Source organism: Miniopterus natalensis, chromosome 1 (genome assembly GCF_054644295.1).
Source record: "Miniopterus natalensis isolate mMinNat1 chromosome 1, mMinNat1.hap1, whole genome shotgun sequence".
Lineage (NCBI taxonomy): Eukaryota > Metazoa > Chordata > Mammalia > Chiroptera > Miniopteridae > Miniopterus > Miniopterus natalensis.
The window spans coordinates 23,320,949-23,339,440 of NC_142081.1; the positions used below are offsets into that span (position 1 = coordinate 23,320,949).

Sequence of the window (18,492 nt, forward strand, 5' to 3'; positions counted from 1 at the left end):
ATCCACCCTTCTGGAGCTGGAGGCTTTGAGACACCTGCTTGGATGTGTGTTGAGGGCAGACAGAAAGCAGTAGCATCCTATTGCTTTCTGCATGACGGGCTTCCAGCCATTGAGCTCAGTGGTTCCCAGTAATGGGCTGTAGACCTCTGGGGAGGGGACTACTACAAGGTGTGTTTGAATCTAAATATGTTCATAGAAAGTGCAAGTATTCATATTTCTGTTTTTCAAATGTGTGTAGGTGCTTCTGTGTTGATAGAATACAAACTCACTTAAAAGTGTTTTTCTTATTGGATGTTTAATTTGGTTTGGTGGTCTGGGCCCCTGACTGTGATTCCATTCAGACCTGGGTTATGTCCTGGCACTGCCTCCTCCCACTTGTGGATTAGCCTTTCTGAGCTCCAGTCTCCACATCTGAAAGTACCTTCCAGAATTGCTGAGGGAATGAAACAAAATTATGGACAAATCACTTAGTCCGGTGCACAGCACACATTAAGGCCTTCATAAAATTAGCTCTGGTTATTGTTTTCTTCTTAATTGACACACCCTAAAAGTAAATTTGCCATCATAATAACATTTTTTAAGGCTAAAAGGACATATTTTAGGCTAGGAATCATTGCTGTAGTTTCTTTGGTGACTCTGGTGTCCTCAAACAGGTATTTGGGGACCACTGCCTTAACTGGCTTCATCAGAAACCTTTGAGATAATTTGTATTCACTCATTCATTCAAGACCGATCTTTATTGAGCACCTGTATGCCTCTTCAGGTTACAGGTATAGGAAGGGAGGCCATTATAGCTCAGCTTTGTTCTAGCTCAGGTCGCAGGACAAGGGCACTGTGCTGAGTGTTCTCTGGCTTTTCCAGGACTGTCTTGCACACATCCAATAGTTTCCTCTTCTATACCTAGAGGGGGTAGATCCCAAGGACCCAATTCTCTCCACCTGTCTGTAGTTCTTCTGACAGGGTCTTCTAGCTTCCTGGGCCCAAATGTTTGTTGGGAAGCACAGCTTAGCTGGTTATGCCGGTGGACTCGGTACAGCTCTGCTGACATTGCTGAACCCAGTTGGGGCCTTAGCAGCTGCTGGCATCTCCCTGCCGTCTCCAGGCTACACCACACCTCTGCTGAGACAGAGAGTCAAGGAGTCTAGGTGGTGAATCATTTGCCTCTGTAAGCAAGTCTGGCCTCTCTTGGCCTTGCCTGGAGGGACAGAGTGAGCTGAGGGCCAGGGGCCAAGAGGGGCTTGGGAATTCGTACTGGCCGTGTCCTCACTACATGGTAGTGGTCCATGAGTCAGGCTCTTCCATGTGGCTCTTGCTGAGTCAGCACAACAGGGAGTCTGGCCTGTGGGGCTGGAGCCTGAGATCTTGCTTCTTCCACTGGAGACAACATGCTGTGAGAAGCAAATGTCTCCAGTGCTGACTCAGGCACCCAGAGCCTCACTGCCTCTATGGACGCAGGATTTCTCTGTGATAGAATCCTCTGCCTAATTTCTCTTTGCCCTTGAGTTTAGCTGTTCTGCAGCTCAGATGGGTGATGGAGCTTGGCTGGGCCCAGGCAAGACTGACACTACTTTCCAGGAATTACAGAGGTCAGAGGTGGGAGAATGGGATCCCAGTGGAGATCACAAAGTGGCGGCAGAACCAGACATTCTAGGTCTTCACGTGTCGCTCTTTTCTTCCTTCCTTGCTGAAGCTCAGAAATTGTCCTTATTAAGGTGGCAGAGGATGCTGTGACACAGATCTGGTGGCTGATCTGAGCTTTGGCAGGAATAAGCAGGAGTACAGATTTGGCATATTGGGCGAGATGGAAGAACTAAGCCAAGGAAAGTAGGAAGCCCTTGCAGGGTACCAGTTTCCTTCTCCCTACTCAAGAAAACAGACAAACCATAGGCAGGGTTCCAGGCTAAGAAGGCAGATTAAATACATACAAACACTATATCTGCGGTGCTCTCCTGCAACCCAGCTAAATGAAGTCACAAGGTAAACAGGAGAGGAGACAACAGCAGTAAAGTTTTGGGAGCTGGAAAACGGGTAGATGAGTGGTAACTGGCTTAGGATATTTGAGAGAGAGAATCTTACGCTGACAGTGAGGAAAACAAAGGACCAATCAATCTGTTTATATCACAGACTCCTTACAAGTCTAGGAGCTAGCAACACCAGTACCTCAGGAACTGGGGTGAAGGGGGTGCTAAAATAGAAAAGATTGGGCAGCATTTGTAGGACATGCATTTGGGTCCATGGACCGCTTCCTTCCGCTCTCCACGCAGCCACCTGACTGCCTTTCCTTTGGAAGGGGTGAAACAGTTTCTGGACTAGGGGACGCCAAGCATGTGGAGAGTGTGGGTACTTTATTTTTTAAAGCGGGAAGATGAAGTCACTGTTTCTGTACCGAAGCCTACGTCCTGAGACCAGTTGCCCTTGTTATGACCTGATTCCCAGCACACTGGCAGCCAGACCTTTATTTTCCAAGCAGCTTGGAACAGTACTGCCCTCTGGGGCTGACCAGTTCAAGAGAAATGACCTCCAACACTCTTGTCTAGGCTTACCTGGATCTCCCTACAGCGAAGTTCAAAGCTGACAGATTCCTTCTGTGTACTTAGAGGTTCTACTCAGCTTTGGAACCTCCCCACCTTATTATTATGAACAACATATACACAAGTAAGGGGAATGACATAACAAACCCCCATGTACTCAGATGGTTTCAACAGTGATCAACTCGTGGGTAATCTTATATCTTCTGTCACCCCACTCATTCCCCACCCTTGATGATTTTGAAGGAAATCTGCAATATCATTTAAAAAAATTTTTTTCTGGTAAATATTTCAGTATGTACCTTTAAAACCTAAAGACTTCCTTTTTAAAACCTAAGCACGATTTGGTTTTTAATCATGAACAGACAACCAAGGATTACTATAATTCTGAGCAAAAATGTGTTAGAGACCAAAGCCCAAGGAGAAAAAGCAGCTGGAACACACAATATTGGAGAAAACAGAGAAATGAAAAAGAACCACCAGTAATACACTCAGGTAAAAGAAAATATATTATACCCACACTGCAAAAACAGCTGCCACACAGCTATGTGTGTGCTTGCCCCGCTCAATTTCTTAAATGTTCAGTGAACAAAAAAGAGCTGTCTTAGAAATTAAAACTGTGATAGGGAAATGGCAAATCCAATGGAAGGGTTAGAAGATAAAGTGATGATGCCTTAGAAAGAAGAGCAAAAGAAAAAAAGCTGGAAAAAGTAGAAGAGAGAAGAGAAAAAAGTTGGAGCCCAGTCGGGCGTGGCTCAGCGGTTGAGCATCGACCTAGGATCCAGGCAATCGGGGTTCAATTCCTGGTCAGGGCACATGCCCGGGTTGCGGGCTCGATCAATGACTCTGTCATCATTGATGTTTCTATCTCTCTCTCTCTCTCCCCTCTCCTTTAAAAAAAAGAAAGAAAAAAAAAAAAAAAGAAAATTGGAGGAGCAGTCTAGAAAGCCCAATATCTGCGTAGAGGTTCTAGAGAAAGAGTGGAAATTAAATACAGAAGGGAATTAACAGTAAAATACTTCAAGAAAATTCCCTGTAACTAAAGGACATGAATGTTGAGATTTGAAAGCATTCAGTAAATTTCCACCCTCTGAGATTTCAGAACACTGGGGATTAAGAAGAGACTAACAATTTCCCAGAAGAAAACGATGCACTACGTACAGAGCACCAGGAAGCAAAACGGCTGGGGCTGCCTGGCTGGGGTGGCTCAGCAGTTGAGCATCAACCTAGGATTCAGGGGATCACGGTTTGATTCCCGGTCAGGGCACATGCCTGGGTTGCAGGCTCAATCCCCAGTCAGGGGCGTGCAGGAGGCAGCCGATCAATGACTCTCATCATTGATGTTTCAACTCTCTCCTCTCCCTTTCTCTCTCTGAAATCAATAAAGATATATATATTTTTAAAAATGGCTGGGGCTTCTTAACAGCAGTGTTGGAAGCAAGAATATAATGCATGATGCCTTCAGATTTATGAAGGAAAGTCTCCAGTCATTTTTGTACTAAGTATGGGGGTGGAATATATAATTTTCTAACAGAAAAAAGTGCCTTCCTCTTTCTAAGGAGCTACTGGAGAACACATGCCACCAAAGCAAGACAGGAAACCAGTCAAAGGAGAAAGTGGGGTGCAGGGCACAGGAATTAACACAGGAGAGAGATGCAGGGAAATCCCTGAGTACCATGAAGGGAGATCCCAGGAGAACACTGCACCAGACACAGAGGATGGGCAGTGGGACTCAGGCTCTTGTCACCTCCTCCCCTACTGCTGGTGTTCCATCACTTTAACCTGAGGCTGACTACCTGGGGAGCCTGGTCCTGATTCTTATCTGCACTTGGCTATCTGGCTCCTGTACTGATGAAGCTCCTGCTCACCCCTCCTTGCTCTGCTGACTGGAGAGACAGAGTGTTTCCTGTGCCCAAGCCTGAGAAACGGCGGCAGGCCATAGTGACTTTAGAGACAGCATCAGAGGAGCTCACTCCCTCAACTGTATTCCTGACGGATGTCCAGTATCTGCACCTTCCCCCACATCCGCACTGTCAGATGTCCCCACTGTGGCCACCTACCAATATTGTTGGGACTCATTTATGATCTTGCTTATCAACTTTCCCAGAAAGGGCCTTTGGCAATTCTCTGGGACCGCGGCCAAATAGTCTGTTTAGCTTATTACCTTCTGGGAGGCTTCATCTAGCACAGGCAATATTTTTACTGTTATACAGTATTGGGGGTAGAATTATGTCCCCTAAAAAAGATATGTTGGTGGCCTAACCTGTGACTGTGACCTTCTTAGCAAATAGGGTCTTTGTAGATGGAATCAAGTGAAGATGATGTCATGCTGGGCGCAGATGGGCTCTAATCCAGTGACGGGTGTCTTTACAAGAGGAGGGAAATTTGGACATAGACACACAGAGATGAGAATGCTGTGTGAAGACACAGGCAAACACCCAGTGGGCAGAGGGCCAGATGAAGAGATTGGAGTGCTGCTACCCTAAGCCGAGGAGCACCAAGAATTGCCAGCAGCTGCCAGAAGCTAGAAGAGACAAGGAGGGATCTTCCCTGGAGCCTCTGGAGGGAGCATGGCCCTGCCTACACCTTGATTTTGGACTAGGATTCTTATCTCCACAACTGAGAGAGAATAAGTTTCTATTATTTTAAGCCACCAACTTTGTGTTAATTTCTTATAGTGGCCCCAGGAAACTAGTACACACAGCTACATTTGAGCTTGTCTCACTCACTTTTTCAAAACTAAGCAGCTTCTTATTTAGGGATATAGAAATGGGAGGTGATATTACAAAGAGAAGTAAAGGGGTGAGTAACAGAAGTCAAGATTGTGTGACATCTGGGGAGAGAGAGGGCTGTGACAGAAAGGGACACCTGGAGTTTCTCAGAGGCTGGATGGGGTCACGAGGGTTTTCATCTTATTTTCTTTAAACCGTAATACATGTTTTATAGATACTCTTCTATGTGTATATACATTTGACAATGGACTTTATTAGACCAATTGTTTAATCTGGGAGAGATGATGCCGAATCTTTAGAACCAAATGAAGATCTGGGGATGGGAGCCTGGGTGCCAAGGTGAGCGTTTAGCAAAGCAGAGCCCCTTGTGCTAATAAATAAAAAAATCTCAAAATGATAAGTCATCATTTACCATTAGGACATATGGGGCAGTCTCATCTGTTATACGCCGAGTTTTGAGAGCCTGGCCTCCAGCTAAACGATGGGAGGTCATCGCAGGAAGCCTGTGGGGCCACCTGCCCAACTCAGTTCCCGCTCTGATATCCCAGCAGGGGATGGCCTTGAGGCCCTCTTGGATGGTCTGTATTAAACACCGTTGAGCCCTGTGGGAAGTCACTCGACCGCTTGATATTTGATAGTCCAGAGAATCATTCATTCTGGCGTTAGCTTGCCCTTATTCCTCTCACATTTCTGTCCTTCCTAACCAAGACAGCAGGCCTTAGGCTCCAAACTTTGGCCAGCATCAGGATCTGCTGAAACTTAGCAAGTTCTTTTCATCTTATTTATTTGTACCTAGTGGCGAATATTTGTTTTTTCCATTTGTTATGATATAAAATTTCTTCTTTAAGTAATTTTTAAAAAAAGTCATTTTAAAGTCCATTTTAAGTAAATGGAATATAGGTGGTACCCTGATCTGGAAATTATCACGAATAATGTCCTTGAGTTACCGAGGTTTGGAAAACCGTGATTGTCTTCCTGACTGCAGCCCTTACAGTTCCTAAGCCCTCACTGATGCACACTTCGTCCTAACCTGGTGTTCAGCTTTGTCGCGTGTATTTCCGGAAGTATGGCTTTTGGAAGGCTCTCTGGCAGAGTCCCCAGCTTGTCCTCCCTGGGTTCCCCTCCCCGGCACCAGCGGGATGTGCTAGTCACTAGTGAACCTGGCTGAGGTGGTGTTCCTCTTTCTCCAAGGTCGCTATCCTCCCTGCAAAGCACTGGGCTCCGCTTAGTCCCCCAGGGATTGGTAACACTGGGAAGATGCCCCCACCCCCGGCGACAACAGGATGGGGCAGTGCAGAGCCTGAGAATGAGGCACAGAACTCCTTCAGTGGGATCAGTGACCGTGAGGGGTCAGCTCTTTCAGGGAGCCCGGCCCCGTGCTTGGTTCCTGCAGTGGAGACTGTGGGCCCCAGAAGAGAGGGAGGTGTTTGCCCCTGTATTCCATCACATTCTGGAGGAGATGAAGAAACATGTACATGCAGCAGTGGGATGATTGAAAGGAGCATATAATGTTAAATCCTGTGGTATTGCTTCGGGTGCTGAAGGAGTAACTCAGGAAAAGGGAGGGCAGTGAAGACTGGTTAATCAACTAGGCCTTAAAGATGCTTAAGATTTCTTTCTGTCCTCCGGGTGGCACAGCACTCGAGAGAGATGTGGCTCCAGACCCCATTTCCACCCCTCGCTAGCATAACCCTTCTGTGTCTGTTTCGGCATGGGTTAAATGGGGGACATAGTGATGCCTACTTCATACAGGTTGATTTTAGGATTAACTAAGGTGATGTATGTCAGCCTGTTTACATATATCACGTACATATATCATGTTACTGCATAGTAAGTGATCAATAATGGGTAGCTACCATTATTATTTAATCAACCATTTCACTTATTGATACAGTAATAATTTATTCTGGGGTTACTGTGTGTCAGGGACTGCCAGGCTTCCCACCTCAACACCTTGGCTACTGAGGCCTGTGGTTTTCACTTATGTTCAAGAAACTTAATTGTAATAGAAATAATAACAGCGTAGTGTCCTGAGTGCCTATTTATGTGGCAGGCCACCTGCTAGGTGCTTATTCTGATACTGCCTTTAATCTTCATCCCCATTTTACAGAAGCAGGAATAGAGGGGCCCGGCTTATGAACCTTGTCCAGGACCACATGGAGAGGTCAAGCTTGGGATTTAAGTTGCCTGCTCTTTTTTTCTGTCCCATACTGAGTCTTGTTACCATTAGCCTGAGCCTGTTATGCCCTAGACTGATCTTGGCCTCCTCTTTGTCTCGACTTCTCCGTTAGGCTCATCACCACTCTGTCTGAAAGGCTGGAGACCTGTCCCTTCTCCATCAAGCCCCTATATCTGTTTCATCACTAGGCTTTTAGTTCAAATGCATCTTTTCCCCTCCACTCCCCTTACCTTGGCCAGGCCCCCACTGACTTGGGCCTGACTTCTCAGTTGTTCTCAGTATTTATTTCACTGCCCCACACATGAGAGGTGAAGTTCACACAATATACTTTGATGGAATTCACTAAATTTTGTTAAAGCATTCTTAAAGTTTCCAAGGAGTCAAGCACAGTAATTTGTCACTGCTGCAACTGTTTGTCAGTGGTCGAGGCTTAGAATGGGCTCACTACAGTGTACAGAAATGTCAGCTGCTGTGAATATAACCTTTCTTTCCCTCCTAGGAAAGCATCTTGGGAAAGAATTGGGCTCTGTTCTGTTCTAAAAGGTATAGCTTTCCTCTTTAACAAATGGCATGGGGACAGTTGGATATCCACATGCAAAAAAATGAAGTTGGGCCCCTATCACACACAATATACGAAAATTAAGGATGGATGAATGACTTACATACAACAGCTGAAACCATATAACTCTTAGAAGAAAACATAGAGGTAAATCTTCATGAACTTGGGTTTGGCAATGAATTCTCTGATAGGATACCAAAACCATGAGCAACAGAAGAAAAAAATAAAGTGGATTTCATCTAAATTAAAATTTTTTATGCATCAAAGGACATTATTAAGTGAAAAGGCAGCCTGCATAAAAGGAAAAATACTTGCAAATCATATATTTGATAAGGGTCCTGTATCTAGAATATATAAAGAAGTCTTATAACTCAACACAAAAAGGCAAACAACAGACATTTCTCCAAAGAAGATATACAGATGGTCAACAAGTGCATGAGAAGATGCTCTACATCATTAATCATTAGGGAAATGGGAGTCAAAACCGCAACGAGATACCATTTCACACCCACTAGGATGGCTATTAAAAAAAAGAAAAGAAAAAGAGTAAGTGTGGTGAGGATGTGGAGAAACTGAAACCCTTGTACATTGCTGCCGGGGAAGTCAAGTGGTTCAACTGCTGTGGAAAAGTTTGGTGGTTCCTTTGAAAGTTAAACATAGAAACGCCAGATAATCTAGTAATGCCACTCCTAGGTATATATACCAAAGTACTCCAACGAATGTATATACACACATGTTCATAGCACTGTTCATACTAATCAAAATATTCACAATAATCAAAAGATGGAAACAACCCAAATGTTTTATCAATGGACAGATGGAGAAACACATTGTGGTATATTCATACAATGGAATATTATTCAGCCATAGAAAGGAATGAAGTACCAATACAAGCCATAATGTGCCTCAACCTTGAAAGCATGCTAAGTACAGTAACCATATATGTCACATATTATATGGTCCTGTTTACGTGAAACATCCAGAATAGGTACATCCACAGAGACAGAAAGCAGATAGGGCCTAGGAGGAGGGGAGAATGGGAAACAATTGCTTAATGGGTATGGGGTTTCCTTGGAAGCGTGATGAAAAGATTTTGGAACTAGATAGAGGTGGTGGTTTTACAATATTGAAAAGGTACTAAATACCATTGAATTGTCCACTTTCAAATGATTAATTTATATTATGTGAATTTCATCTCAATTTAAAAAAAATGTAATCACAGACAGTGTAACCATAATTATTACTGGTAATAGATGTTTGTTGATACCAGTATGTCAGGACACTGTTGAGAATCCTTGCCTGTGACCATCTGCCAGGATTACTAGCTGTCTTCTAATTACAGCTTCTCCTTGTGGCTGAGGGTAGGGCACATCGCCAGGGATTTCTAACTCAGATGCCTTCAGGGGCCCAGTCTGTTGGGATAAATGTTTGAGGTCAGCTGGGTGTAAGACAGCAGGGAGCAGTGGGGATTAGGTGAAACTGGGCTGCACCTGCACGGTCTATAGACGTTCAGATTTACACCGACTGTCTCCAGGTTGATTCTTGCCCCATCTCCATCATTCTCCCATCCCTCTTAAACCATCTGACAGGCTAGCCTATTTTACTTATTTACAAATATATCTTTATTGATTTCAGAGAGAGGAAGGGAGAGGGAGAGACAGAGAGAAACATCAATGATGAGAGAGTCATTGATCGGCTGCCTCTTGCACACCCCCCACTGAGGAAGGAGCCTGCAACCCAGGCATGTACCCTGACCGGGAATTGAACCCCGATCTCCTGGATCATAGGTCGATGCTCAACCCCTGAGCCATGCTGGCCAGGCTAGTCTATTTTAAAAAATCGCCTTTAGTATGCCATTCAGTTGCTAAAAATCCTTTTTCTGTAACAGAATCTAAACTTCTCTGCTTCCCCTCCCAGCACAGAGTATGAGGAAGTTCAGCTGGTTCCATATATATGGTGAAACACTTATCCCCCTCTCCACTGCACCCTGGGCCAGCCACCTGGAGATTTAGGGTAACAGGACTAAACCCATTGACTTTGGAAGTGGGTGGGGGGGTTCTCTCTGAACTTTTGGTTTCAGGGCTGCTCAGAGAGAAATGGCCAGCAGCTGGTGGCCCCTCTACAGAGGGAAAGACGGGCTTCTTTACTGTCACTTTATTTAGTGTCAGCAACCTGAGTGCACATTTGTCCATTGTCTCTGTTAGAGGAGGGCTCGGAGAGAGGCACAGAAGAACCTGGAAAGATTTTTTAGTAGATGACATGGAGAAAGGGTTTTTGTTGTTGTTTTTGTTTTTTCATCTGCCTAAGCATTCAGGGGCCTGGGCCCATTCAGGATGCTGGAAGCTCGGAGTGGGGAGGGGAGTGTCAGGGGAGAGGGTGTGGAGGAAGGAGACTTGGTCCATTAGATCTAGAGAGTGCCTGGCACTCCTGCTCTGTGGCTTCTCGTAACCCCTGAGTCCTACACTGAGGAGCACATAGGATTTAGAGATCTTCGGTCCACACCCTTTTAATGTGGTAACAATTCAGTGGACATTTGCTGGGGGTGGGGCAGGGCAGGAAAGGTACAATTGTGTGACTGAGGGACCTACCTAAGGCCCTTGCCCTAAAATCGCCCTTCCCCCACTCTGAGTTGGCAGAGAGAATCTTTCTTCTTTCCCTGAATTCCATGTGGCTCAGCGTCTGGCCCACAAGAGGTTGTTTGCCACAGGCCTTCAGAACCATCCCACTTGTGAAAATGGAGGCTTGCCTTCCACAGATCCACAGCATTCACTCGCTGCCCCCTCAGGCAGAGTTCCTTGGCTTAGCTTACAGCACTGTACTCAATTAGCGTTTCTGCCCTTGTGGAGGAGATTGGCTCCCACAAGGGCACACTTAGCACTGGAACTGCTGTGAGTGAGGTGGCTGCCTCAGCTGCTATCCTAGGAACGCCGAGAGGGCTCCCACACCCCAGTTCTTTGGCATTAGAACTTGAGAGACAGGGCCCAGGGTATAACCAGTTCAGTGCACCAGTTCTTCCTTCCTGGGCCATGTTCACAGAGAGCGGGTCATGGGTGTGAACATGTGTGTGCCCTCTGGCCCTGTCCACCAGTTCACTATGGGTAGGCATGAGTTCCTGGATTAAGGAGAAATCTCTGTGTCTCAAAATATGTTTTCTTAAGAGCTTAAGTAAAGTAACTTGAATTGGTTCATGGAAACTGTTCAGACACGGAAACCTTGAAAATCCAACATGCATGTCCATTCCTTGTGGTCTGAGACTGTTTATAGCCCAGGGGTGCCCCTGCAGCCAGGAGGCCCAAGTAGCCCCTCCTCAAAAGGGTCAGCTGTGACCTCACAGCTCCTTCCCCAGGTGTGAACAGGCCCAGATGCTATAAAGCTTAAGAGAGAAGGCTCTTGAGTGAGGCTGCCTGAGTTTCAGTCCTGGCTTATTTGTTGGGTGGCCTTGGAAATTTTATTTAATGATGCTGTAGTTTGGTTTCCTCATCTCAGTTTCCTTTGTAAGCACAGATGGCAATAGTACCTACCTCATAAGGCTGTTGTGCGGGTTGGAGATAATGCCCATAAAAGACTTGCCATAAAAGTGGGTGCATTGTGGCTGTTTAAGAGATGATGGCTCCTACCACCAGTCAGTCCATGGTAGCTGCGTGATGGAGCCTGCAGGAGAGGACAGGTGGATGGCAGGAGGGCTCTGTGTTTGGCTCTTTCCGTGTAATTAATGCAGATTCTCTGGTTTCTTCTGTATTCCTCTCCTTGCCCAGTATTAATCCTCCAGAAGGTGGAGAATGGAGACCTGAGCAACAAGATTCTGAAGATCACTGATTTTGGCCTGGCTCGGGAATGGCACCGAACCACCAAGATGAGTGCGGCAGGGACATATGCTTGGATGGCACCCGAAGTCATTCGTGCCTCCATGTTTTCCAAAGGCAGCGATGTGTGGAGGTAAGGTCCAGGGGTACAGGGTCAGTGTCCCCCACGACTGTTTTGGCTGCACACATGCTTTAGGACTTGGAGAACTGAGGTTGCGTAGACTCCCAGGAACCCCAAGTAGGTATAAGCGACCCCTTCAGAGCAGTCTACACTAATTCCCATGTTGCCAGCGACAGTTTCCAGTGCCTTCGTCTACCAGAAATCCCTCCAGTGCTGTGGCAAGTACAGGCCTAGGCGCAGGCCTCTCTGTGTTGGTGATTGCTCCCTAGGGAAGATCAGTAGATTCCAGGGTGGTGCAGACATTCAGCCATTCCTGGAGACCTTCACCAGGGTCATCCTGGCTTGCTTAGCAACAGTGGCTGTTACTGTGGGACTTGTCCTCACTGTAAGCTCCTGGGCCAAAAAGTATTCTTGATGCTATCTCTTCCCTTGGTGGGCTGGGAATTATCGTTCCTAGTTATCCGGTTAACCTTTGTAGTCTATCTGTCGAATATGGATATAGAAATGCCAAAAGACCGGTCCCAAGCATGTGCTCAGAGATACAGAGTCACAGGTTAGAGCAGCCATCAGCCCAAGAGGTCACAAGGACATAGATCTAAAACTTGTCCCCACGGATGGGAGGATGAGCATCCACAGAATGTGTATCCTCATGGCTGTGAGACAGTAGCATCACCTTGGTATGCAAAAGAAAGGGCTATAGGTTATCATTGCACTTCGGTCTGTGAGGCCGTTGCTTCCTGATGTGTTTTAAAGTGAGCTTGTGTGTTTGGAAGTATGTGTATTTTAAGTAATAGCATTATTGAGGTATTGTTCATATTACATAAAGTTTACCCTTTAAAAAGAATGTCAGTGGTTTTTAGTAAATTTACAAAGTCTTATACCAGTCACCATTGTTACTAGTTTCCTAGGGCAGTGGTTACAAATTACCACAAACCCTGTGACTTAAAACAATAAAGATTTATAATCCGGGGACCAGAAGTCTACAATTAGTGTCAGCAGGGCCACACCCCCTCCAGAGACGCTAGGGGAGATGCTGTTCCAAATACGGGCTCTGGGTATTAAGACATGGACATAACTTTTAGGGCCACCATTCAACCTACTATAACCACTATCTATTTTCAGAATATGTTTATTACCCAAAAAAGAAACCTAATACCTGTTAGAAGTCATTTCCTAATCTGCCCTGGCAACCCCACCTTACTTTCTGTCTCTCTGGGGCTATTATGGACATTTCATACAAATGGAATCATAGAATACGTGATCTTTTGTGACTGACTTCTTTCATTTAGCATAATGTTTTCAAGGTGTATCCATGTTTTAGCATGTGTCAGAACCTCATTCCTTTTATAGCGGAATAAAATTCCATTTATGGATATACCACAATTTGTTTATTCATTATTCATCAGTTAATGGACATTTGGGTTATTTCCACTTTTTGGGTACTGTGATCGTGATCAGTGCTACTGTGGACATTTGTGTACAAGTTTTTGTGTAAACATATGTTATCAGTTCTCTTGGGTATATACGGAGGAGTGAAATTGCTGAGTCACATGGTAATTCTACGTTTACATTTTTGAGGAACTGCCAAACTGTTTTTCACCCTGACCATACCATTTTACATACATTTCCAATAGCAATGTATAGGAATTCCAATTTCTCCACACCCTCTCAACACTAGTTATTGCCTGTCTTTTTTATTATAGCCATCTTAGTAGATATTAAGTGGTATTTCATGGTGGTTTTGGTTTGTATTTTTCTAATGACTAGTGATGTTGAACATCTTCTCATGTACTTATTGGCCATTTTTATATCTTCTCTGGATATATGTCTATTCAAATCTTTTTCCATTTAAAAAATTGGGATATATGTTTTTTTATTTTTATGTTGAAAGACTTTTTTATATATTCTGGATATAAGTCCTTTATCAGATACATGATTTTCCTCCATTCTATGTTTTTTCATGGTGGTGTTTTTCCCCCACTTTCTTGATGGTATCCTTCAAAACAAACATTTTTAATTTTGATGAAGTCAAATTTATTTTTTCTTTGATTGCTTGTGCTTTTGGTGTCATACATAAGAAACAATGGCCTAAGCCAAGATCATGAAGACTTATACCTATGTTTTCTTCTAAGAGTTTTATAATCTTAACTCTTAAATTTAGGTCTCTGTTCCATTTTGAGTTAATTTTGAATGTGGTGTGAGGTAGGGGTCCAACTTTATTCTCTTGCATATGGCTATCCCAGCACCATTTGTTGAAAAGGCTATTCTTTCATAGTTGATTTGTCTTGTCACCCTTCTCAAAAGCAATTTACTACAAATGTAATTGTTTACTTCTGGCTCTCAATTCTACTCCATTGATCTATGTGTCTACCCTTATACCAATACCACCTTGTTTTAATTACTATTGTTTTTTAGTAAGTTTTGAAATTAGGAAGTAGTTCTCCAACTATGTTCTTTTTTAAAGATCATTTTGGCTATTCTGCATCCTTTGAATTTCCATGTGAATTTTAGGATCATTTTATCAATTTCTACAAAACAAACAGCTGGGATTTAGATAGGGATTATATTAAATCTGTAAATCACTTTGGAAGGTATTATTATCTTAATATTAAGGCTTCTAATCCATGAACATGGGATATCTGTCCGTTTATTTCAGTGATGCTTTGTAGCTTCTGTATATTGAATCTTATTTCAACACACAGAAATTACAGGGTGAAGCAGCTATTGTGAAGAAGAGAGTGTTTTTTTACTTAAAATATATGACCAGATCTCATTAGGTTGACCTATGCACTGATACTCAACTGTTTGTGACCTACGAAAACAGCGATTTCATATGCTTTAACCTGATACTTTTCATTGCTTGACCATAGGCTAACATGATTAATGTATTAACTAAACTAAGCTGCTGTTACAAAGAGCTTATAGATATGGTGGCTTAAACAAGGTAGAAATGTATTTCTTCTTTTTTAAAAAATATATTTTTTTATTGATTTCAGAGAGAGGAAGGGAGAGGGAGAGAGAGATAGAAACATCAATGACGAGATCCATTAATTGGCTGCCTCCTGCACACCCCCTGTTGAGGACTGAGCCCACAACCTGGGCATGTGCCCTGATCAGGAATTGAACTGTGATCTCTTGGATCATAGATTGATGCTCAACCTCTGAGCCATGCCATCCGAGCAGAAGTGTATTTCTTTTAAGGTGTAGTCCAGTTAGTGCAGGCTGGTGGGGCAGTTGTGCCATATGAGATCATTCAGGAACCCAGGTTCTTTCAGGTCCCTTAGTGCATTGTGCTTGCCTGAATGGTACATCTAAGTGATTGTTACTTCTACATTTTAGTCTGCAGAGAAGGGGAAAGACCTTATTCATGGCAAGTAGTTTCTCTTTAATTTGGAGATGACCCAGAAGTTGTGCACATCTCCTCTGTGCATACCCCCAGAGGTTATATTGGCACACCTGGCTGCCAATATAAGGGAGGCAGACAAATGTAGGCTGGACAACTGTGTGCCCAGCTAAAGCTCTTACTATGGAAGAAGGAGAGAATTGATTCAAGGGGACAAGCAACCACTTGTCACACTCAACTTTATCTTACCTTTCTCCATGGGAAAACATGACTTCTCAGTAACACGCTTGTTTTCTACTTTCTAAATTCTTGCTGGCCTCTCCTCCCAGCCTGGCCCTGAAATCATTCAGATATTATTGCCACATTCCAAAGATTGCTGCTGCTGCAATGATTTGGGCAGACCTACCTCTCATATCCAGGTACATTCTTAGTGAGAAGGGAAAACCCAAATGCCTAATGTAGGATCTTCTCATAGTTATAGAAGTGGCAGGCAAGCAAGGGCAAGGCCATTTCAGGGCTTTGTCCATTATGGAAGGAACAAGGCAAGACCTTTCAACTTTTACCCAAAGTGTTCTTGTTCTGAGACTAACCTCCAGGTCTTGCCCTTAAACCACAGATTCTGAAAGCAGGTTTAAGGAGCCTCTGAGGCATCTGATGATGTTATCTGACTATCTGAAGGGAGTGGCTTGGAGGTAAATTTCAAATCAACAGCACCTTGGAGGAGGTGTCTTGGAATTTGTCACATGCTCTGCTGATGGGTCTTTGGCTTAGAATTGTTCCCAGGACTTAAGCTCCTGACTCAGCTTGGCTGATGAATGTGGTTTGAAAACATAAGTCACCCTGTTCCCTTCCAGCTTTCTTAGCTTCCGTGCTTCAGTATTTCTTTCTAGGACACAATCTATTGAACCCATTAAATGGGCTTTTATTTCTCCCTCCACAAGCCTACTCATCTAAGTGGCTCCAAATGATTTTGCATCTTTAACGTGTGTCCATTGCTATTCGTGCAGTACACATACACTGGAAGCAGTATTTACTGCCCACGGATGCTTACAGGCCAGGCTCTGTGCTGAATGCTATGCATCGTTTATCTCACGTGTGGGGTGAAATGGAGGGATTTTATTATTGATCATTGTAAGTTTTTAACATTACAGTAGTAAAATGTTTTCACTGTAGAAAAAAATTAGAAAATATGGATACACAGAAAAAAGAAAAGAAAATCACCCACAACCTACTTCTAAAGATAACCCATATTGGTATTGTGGCGTGTTTATTACTGTGCACATGCTCACCCACCCATCCCTTAAAATGGGATCATTCTGTTTTTTAAGCTACTTTTTGAATATAATATCACATGAGTATATCAATATATATTTATTGCCAATAAAAATATTAATGTGTATGTTACACATATATGTTAGTAAATATGCCATCATTTTGAATGAGAGTACGGTTAACAAGAAGAATTGTATGCAACTTTGCAGTCTACAAAGTGTTTTCACATATTGTAAGTTCAGTTGTCTTTGCCAAAGGTTAATAAACAGTCAGTATGGTTCCTGAACGAGGGGTTACAGCTATAAGAGCCCATTCAAGGGGCACCTCTCCTTTCAGAGCATGGACCCCTGAGTTGAGAGTTCTCTCTAATAAACAGGCTATCTCTAATTTAGAGACTACACAGGTTAATAAGAAAACAGTCCTGGTGCTGCTCAGGTGCGGAATTGCTGTGCCTTTGGTTGTAAAGGGTTGCTATCCACTCCAATGCTTTTCCTCAAGTTGAAAAAAATAAAACACCCTCCCCCACCTTTGATGGTACCAAACGGGCAAGGGTTATCACACCTCTGGAGGTGGCTAGTTAATGGCACGGGTGAGTTCCCTGCAGGTTCGGGGTTTGGCAGTGAGGACTCGGGAAACCACTGGCAGCCCTGTAGGAGCTAGCAGTTCTCTGTAGGGGAGGGACTTGAGGCAGTGTTTTAGCTGGTGCTTCCAGGCTGCTTGTAAAGGGCCTCTTGACCTTTTCTTGCAATCCCCAGAGGACAACACAGTAGGCTAAACCTGAGGGAAATCTGTGGGTTTCTGCCTACCTCTCCCTGGAGCTCAGACCCAACTAAGGTATATTTCTCCAGTTCCCTTCTTGGACTCTATTCCTGTGAAAGGAACACCAAGACTTCATTTATATCACCCACCTTCTGTTACAGAAATAAACAGGAACATTGGCAGAGGCAAACTTTGACTGGTTGAGTCATCCCCGGAAAGGCTCCTTCCAGAAGGCTGGTGTCCTTCAGCAAGGCTCTCCAGGCGCGGTGGGCTCTCCCCAACTCGCACCAGGCGCTGTCTCATTTCAGGTCCTTTCCAAGGGGAAACATGGAGTTTGTGAGCCATAGGTGGTGATTTCTGGATGAGGAGCAGTTGTTACATATTCTCTGCAATTCTGTGAGGTGTAGAGATGGCTGTCTTTGTTGTACAGATGAGGGAACTGAGGTCTGGAGATGTGAACTTGCTTTCCCAAGGTCACATGGCTGGTAAGTGGTAAAGCAGGCATTTGACTTAGTCTGTCTCAGTCTTTCTTGAGCAGCAGTTCTCCCGCTTCACTTAGTTGTAGAGCCCTTCAAATGGAATGGAATGCCAATGAGCAAAGAGGCGAGCCAGGCGTGAGCAGAGTTGCCCTTGTTGAAGCCGGGAGGGGTAAGGTGCCTGGCTCCCTCCCCCCTTTTCCAGGTGGCCTGAGACATCTCGGGTCACCTAGGGCTCCACGTGAAAACCATCACAGAGGGGGCGCTAGGACACTAAGAGGACACCTTTGGATCTTTGAAACACTCTACTGTATTTCCAGGTGTTTAGGGTTCAGATACCAGTTGTTTCTGCCTGGATGGGAGAAAGGGGTTCTTTGGGACCTTGGGCTTTCATTCCTCAGAGTGAGGTAGGCAGTAATGCCAAGAGTGGGCAACTGAAAATGAAAGTCACTCTAACTTAGGAATCTAATCAGCAGTGTTGAGGGTTCTTAGAGGTCACTTGGTAGAAGCTACCCAGCATGACCACTGTCTGGGTGAGTCACATTAAAGGTTTGGCAGGAAGTATAAAAGTGCAATTCTTGGTGGTATTTGGGACTTACTCTAGGGTACCCAGTGCACCCTGCAGGACCATTTCACCATGTACTCCCACACCCATCCACTAACTCACTGTATGAGTGCCTACTATGTGCCAGAGCCTGAGCAAGGCCCTGAGAATGCAGA

At 44.3% G+C, this 18,492-nt stretch overlaps 1 protein-coding gene across 1 annotated transcript in view; it reads left to right on the top strand.

Annotated features, from left to right (window-relative positions):
- MAP3K9 (mitogen-activated protein kinase kinase kinase 9) overlaps positions 1-18,492 on the top strand; it is a 69,399-nt gene that overhangs the window by 30,127 nt on the left and 20,780 nt on the right. The window contains exon 3 of the mRNA XM_016211896.2: positions 11,754-11,934. Within this exon, the coding sequence (XP_016067382.2) occupies positions 11,754-11,934 (181 nt within the window). The remainder of the gene's footprint in view (positions 1-11,753; positions 11,935-18,492) is intronic.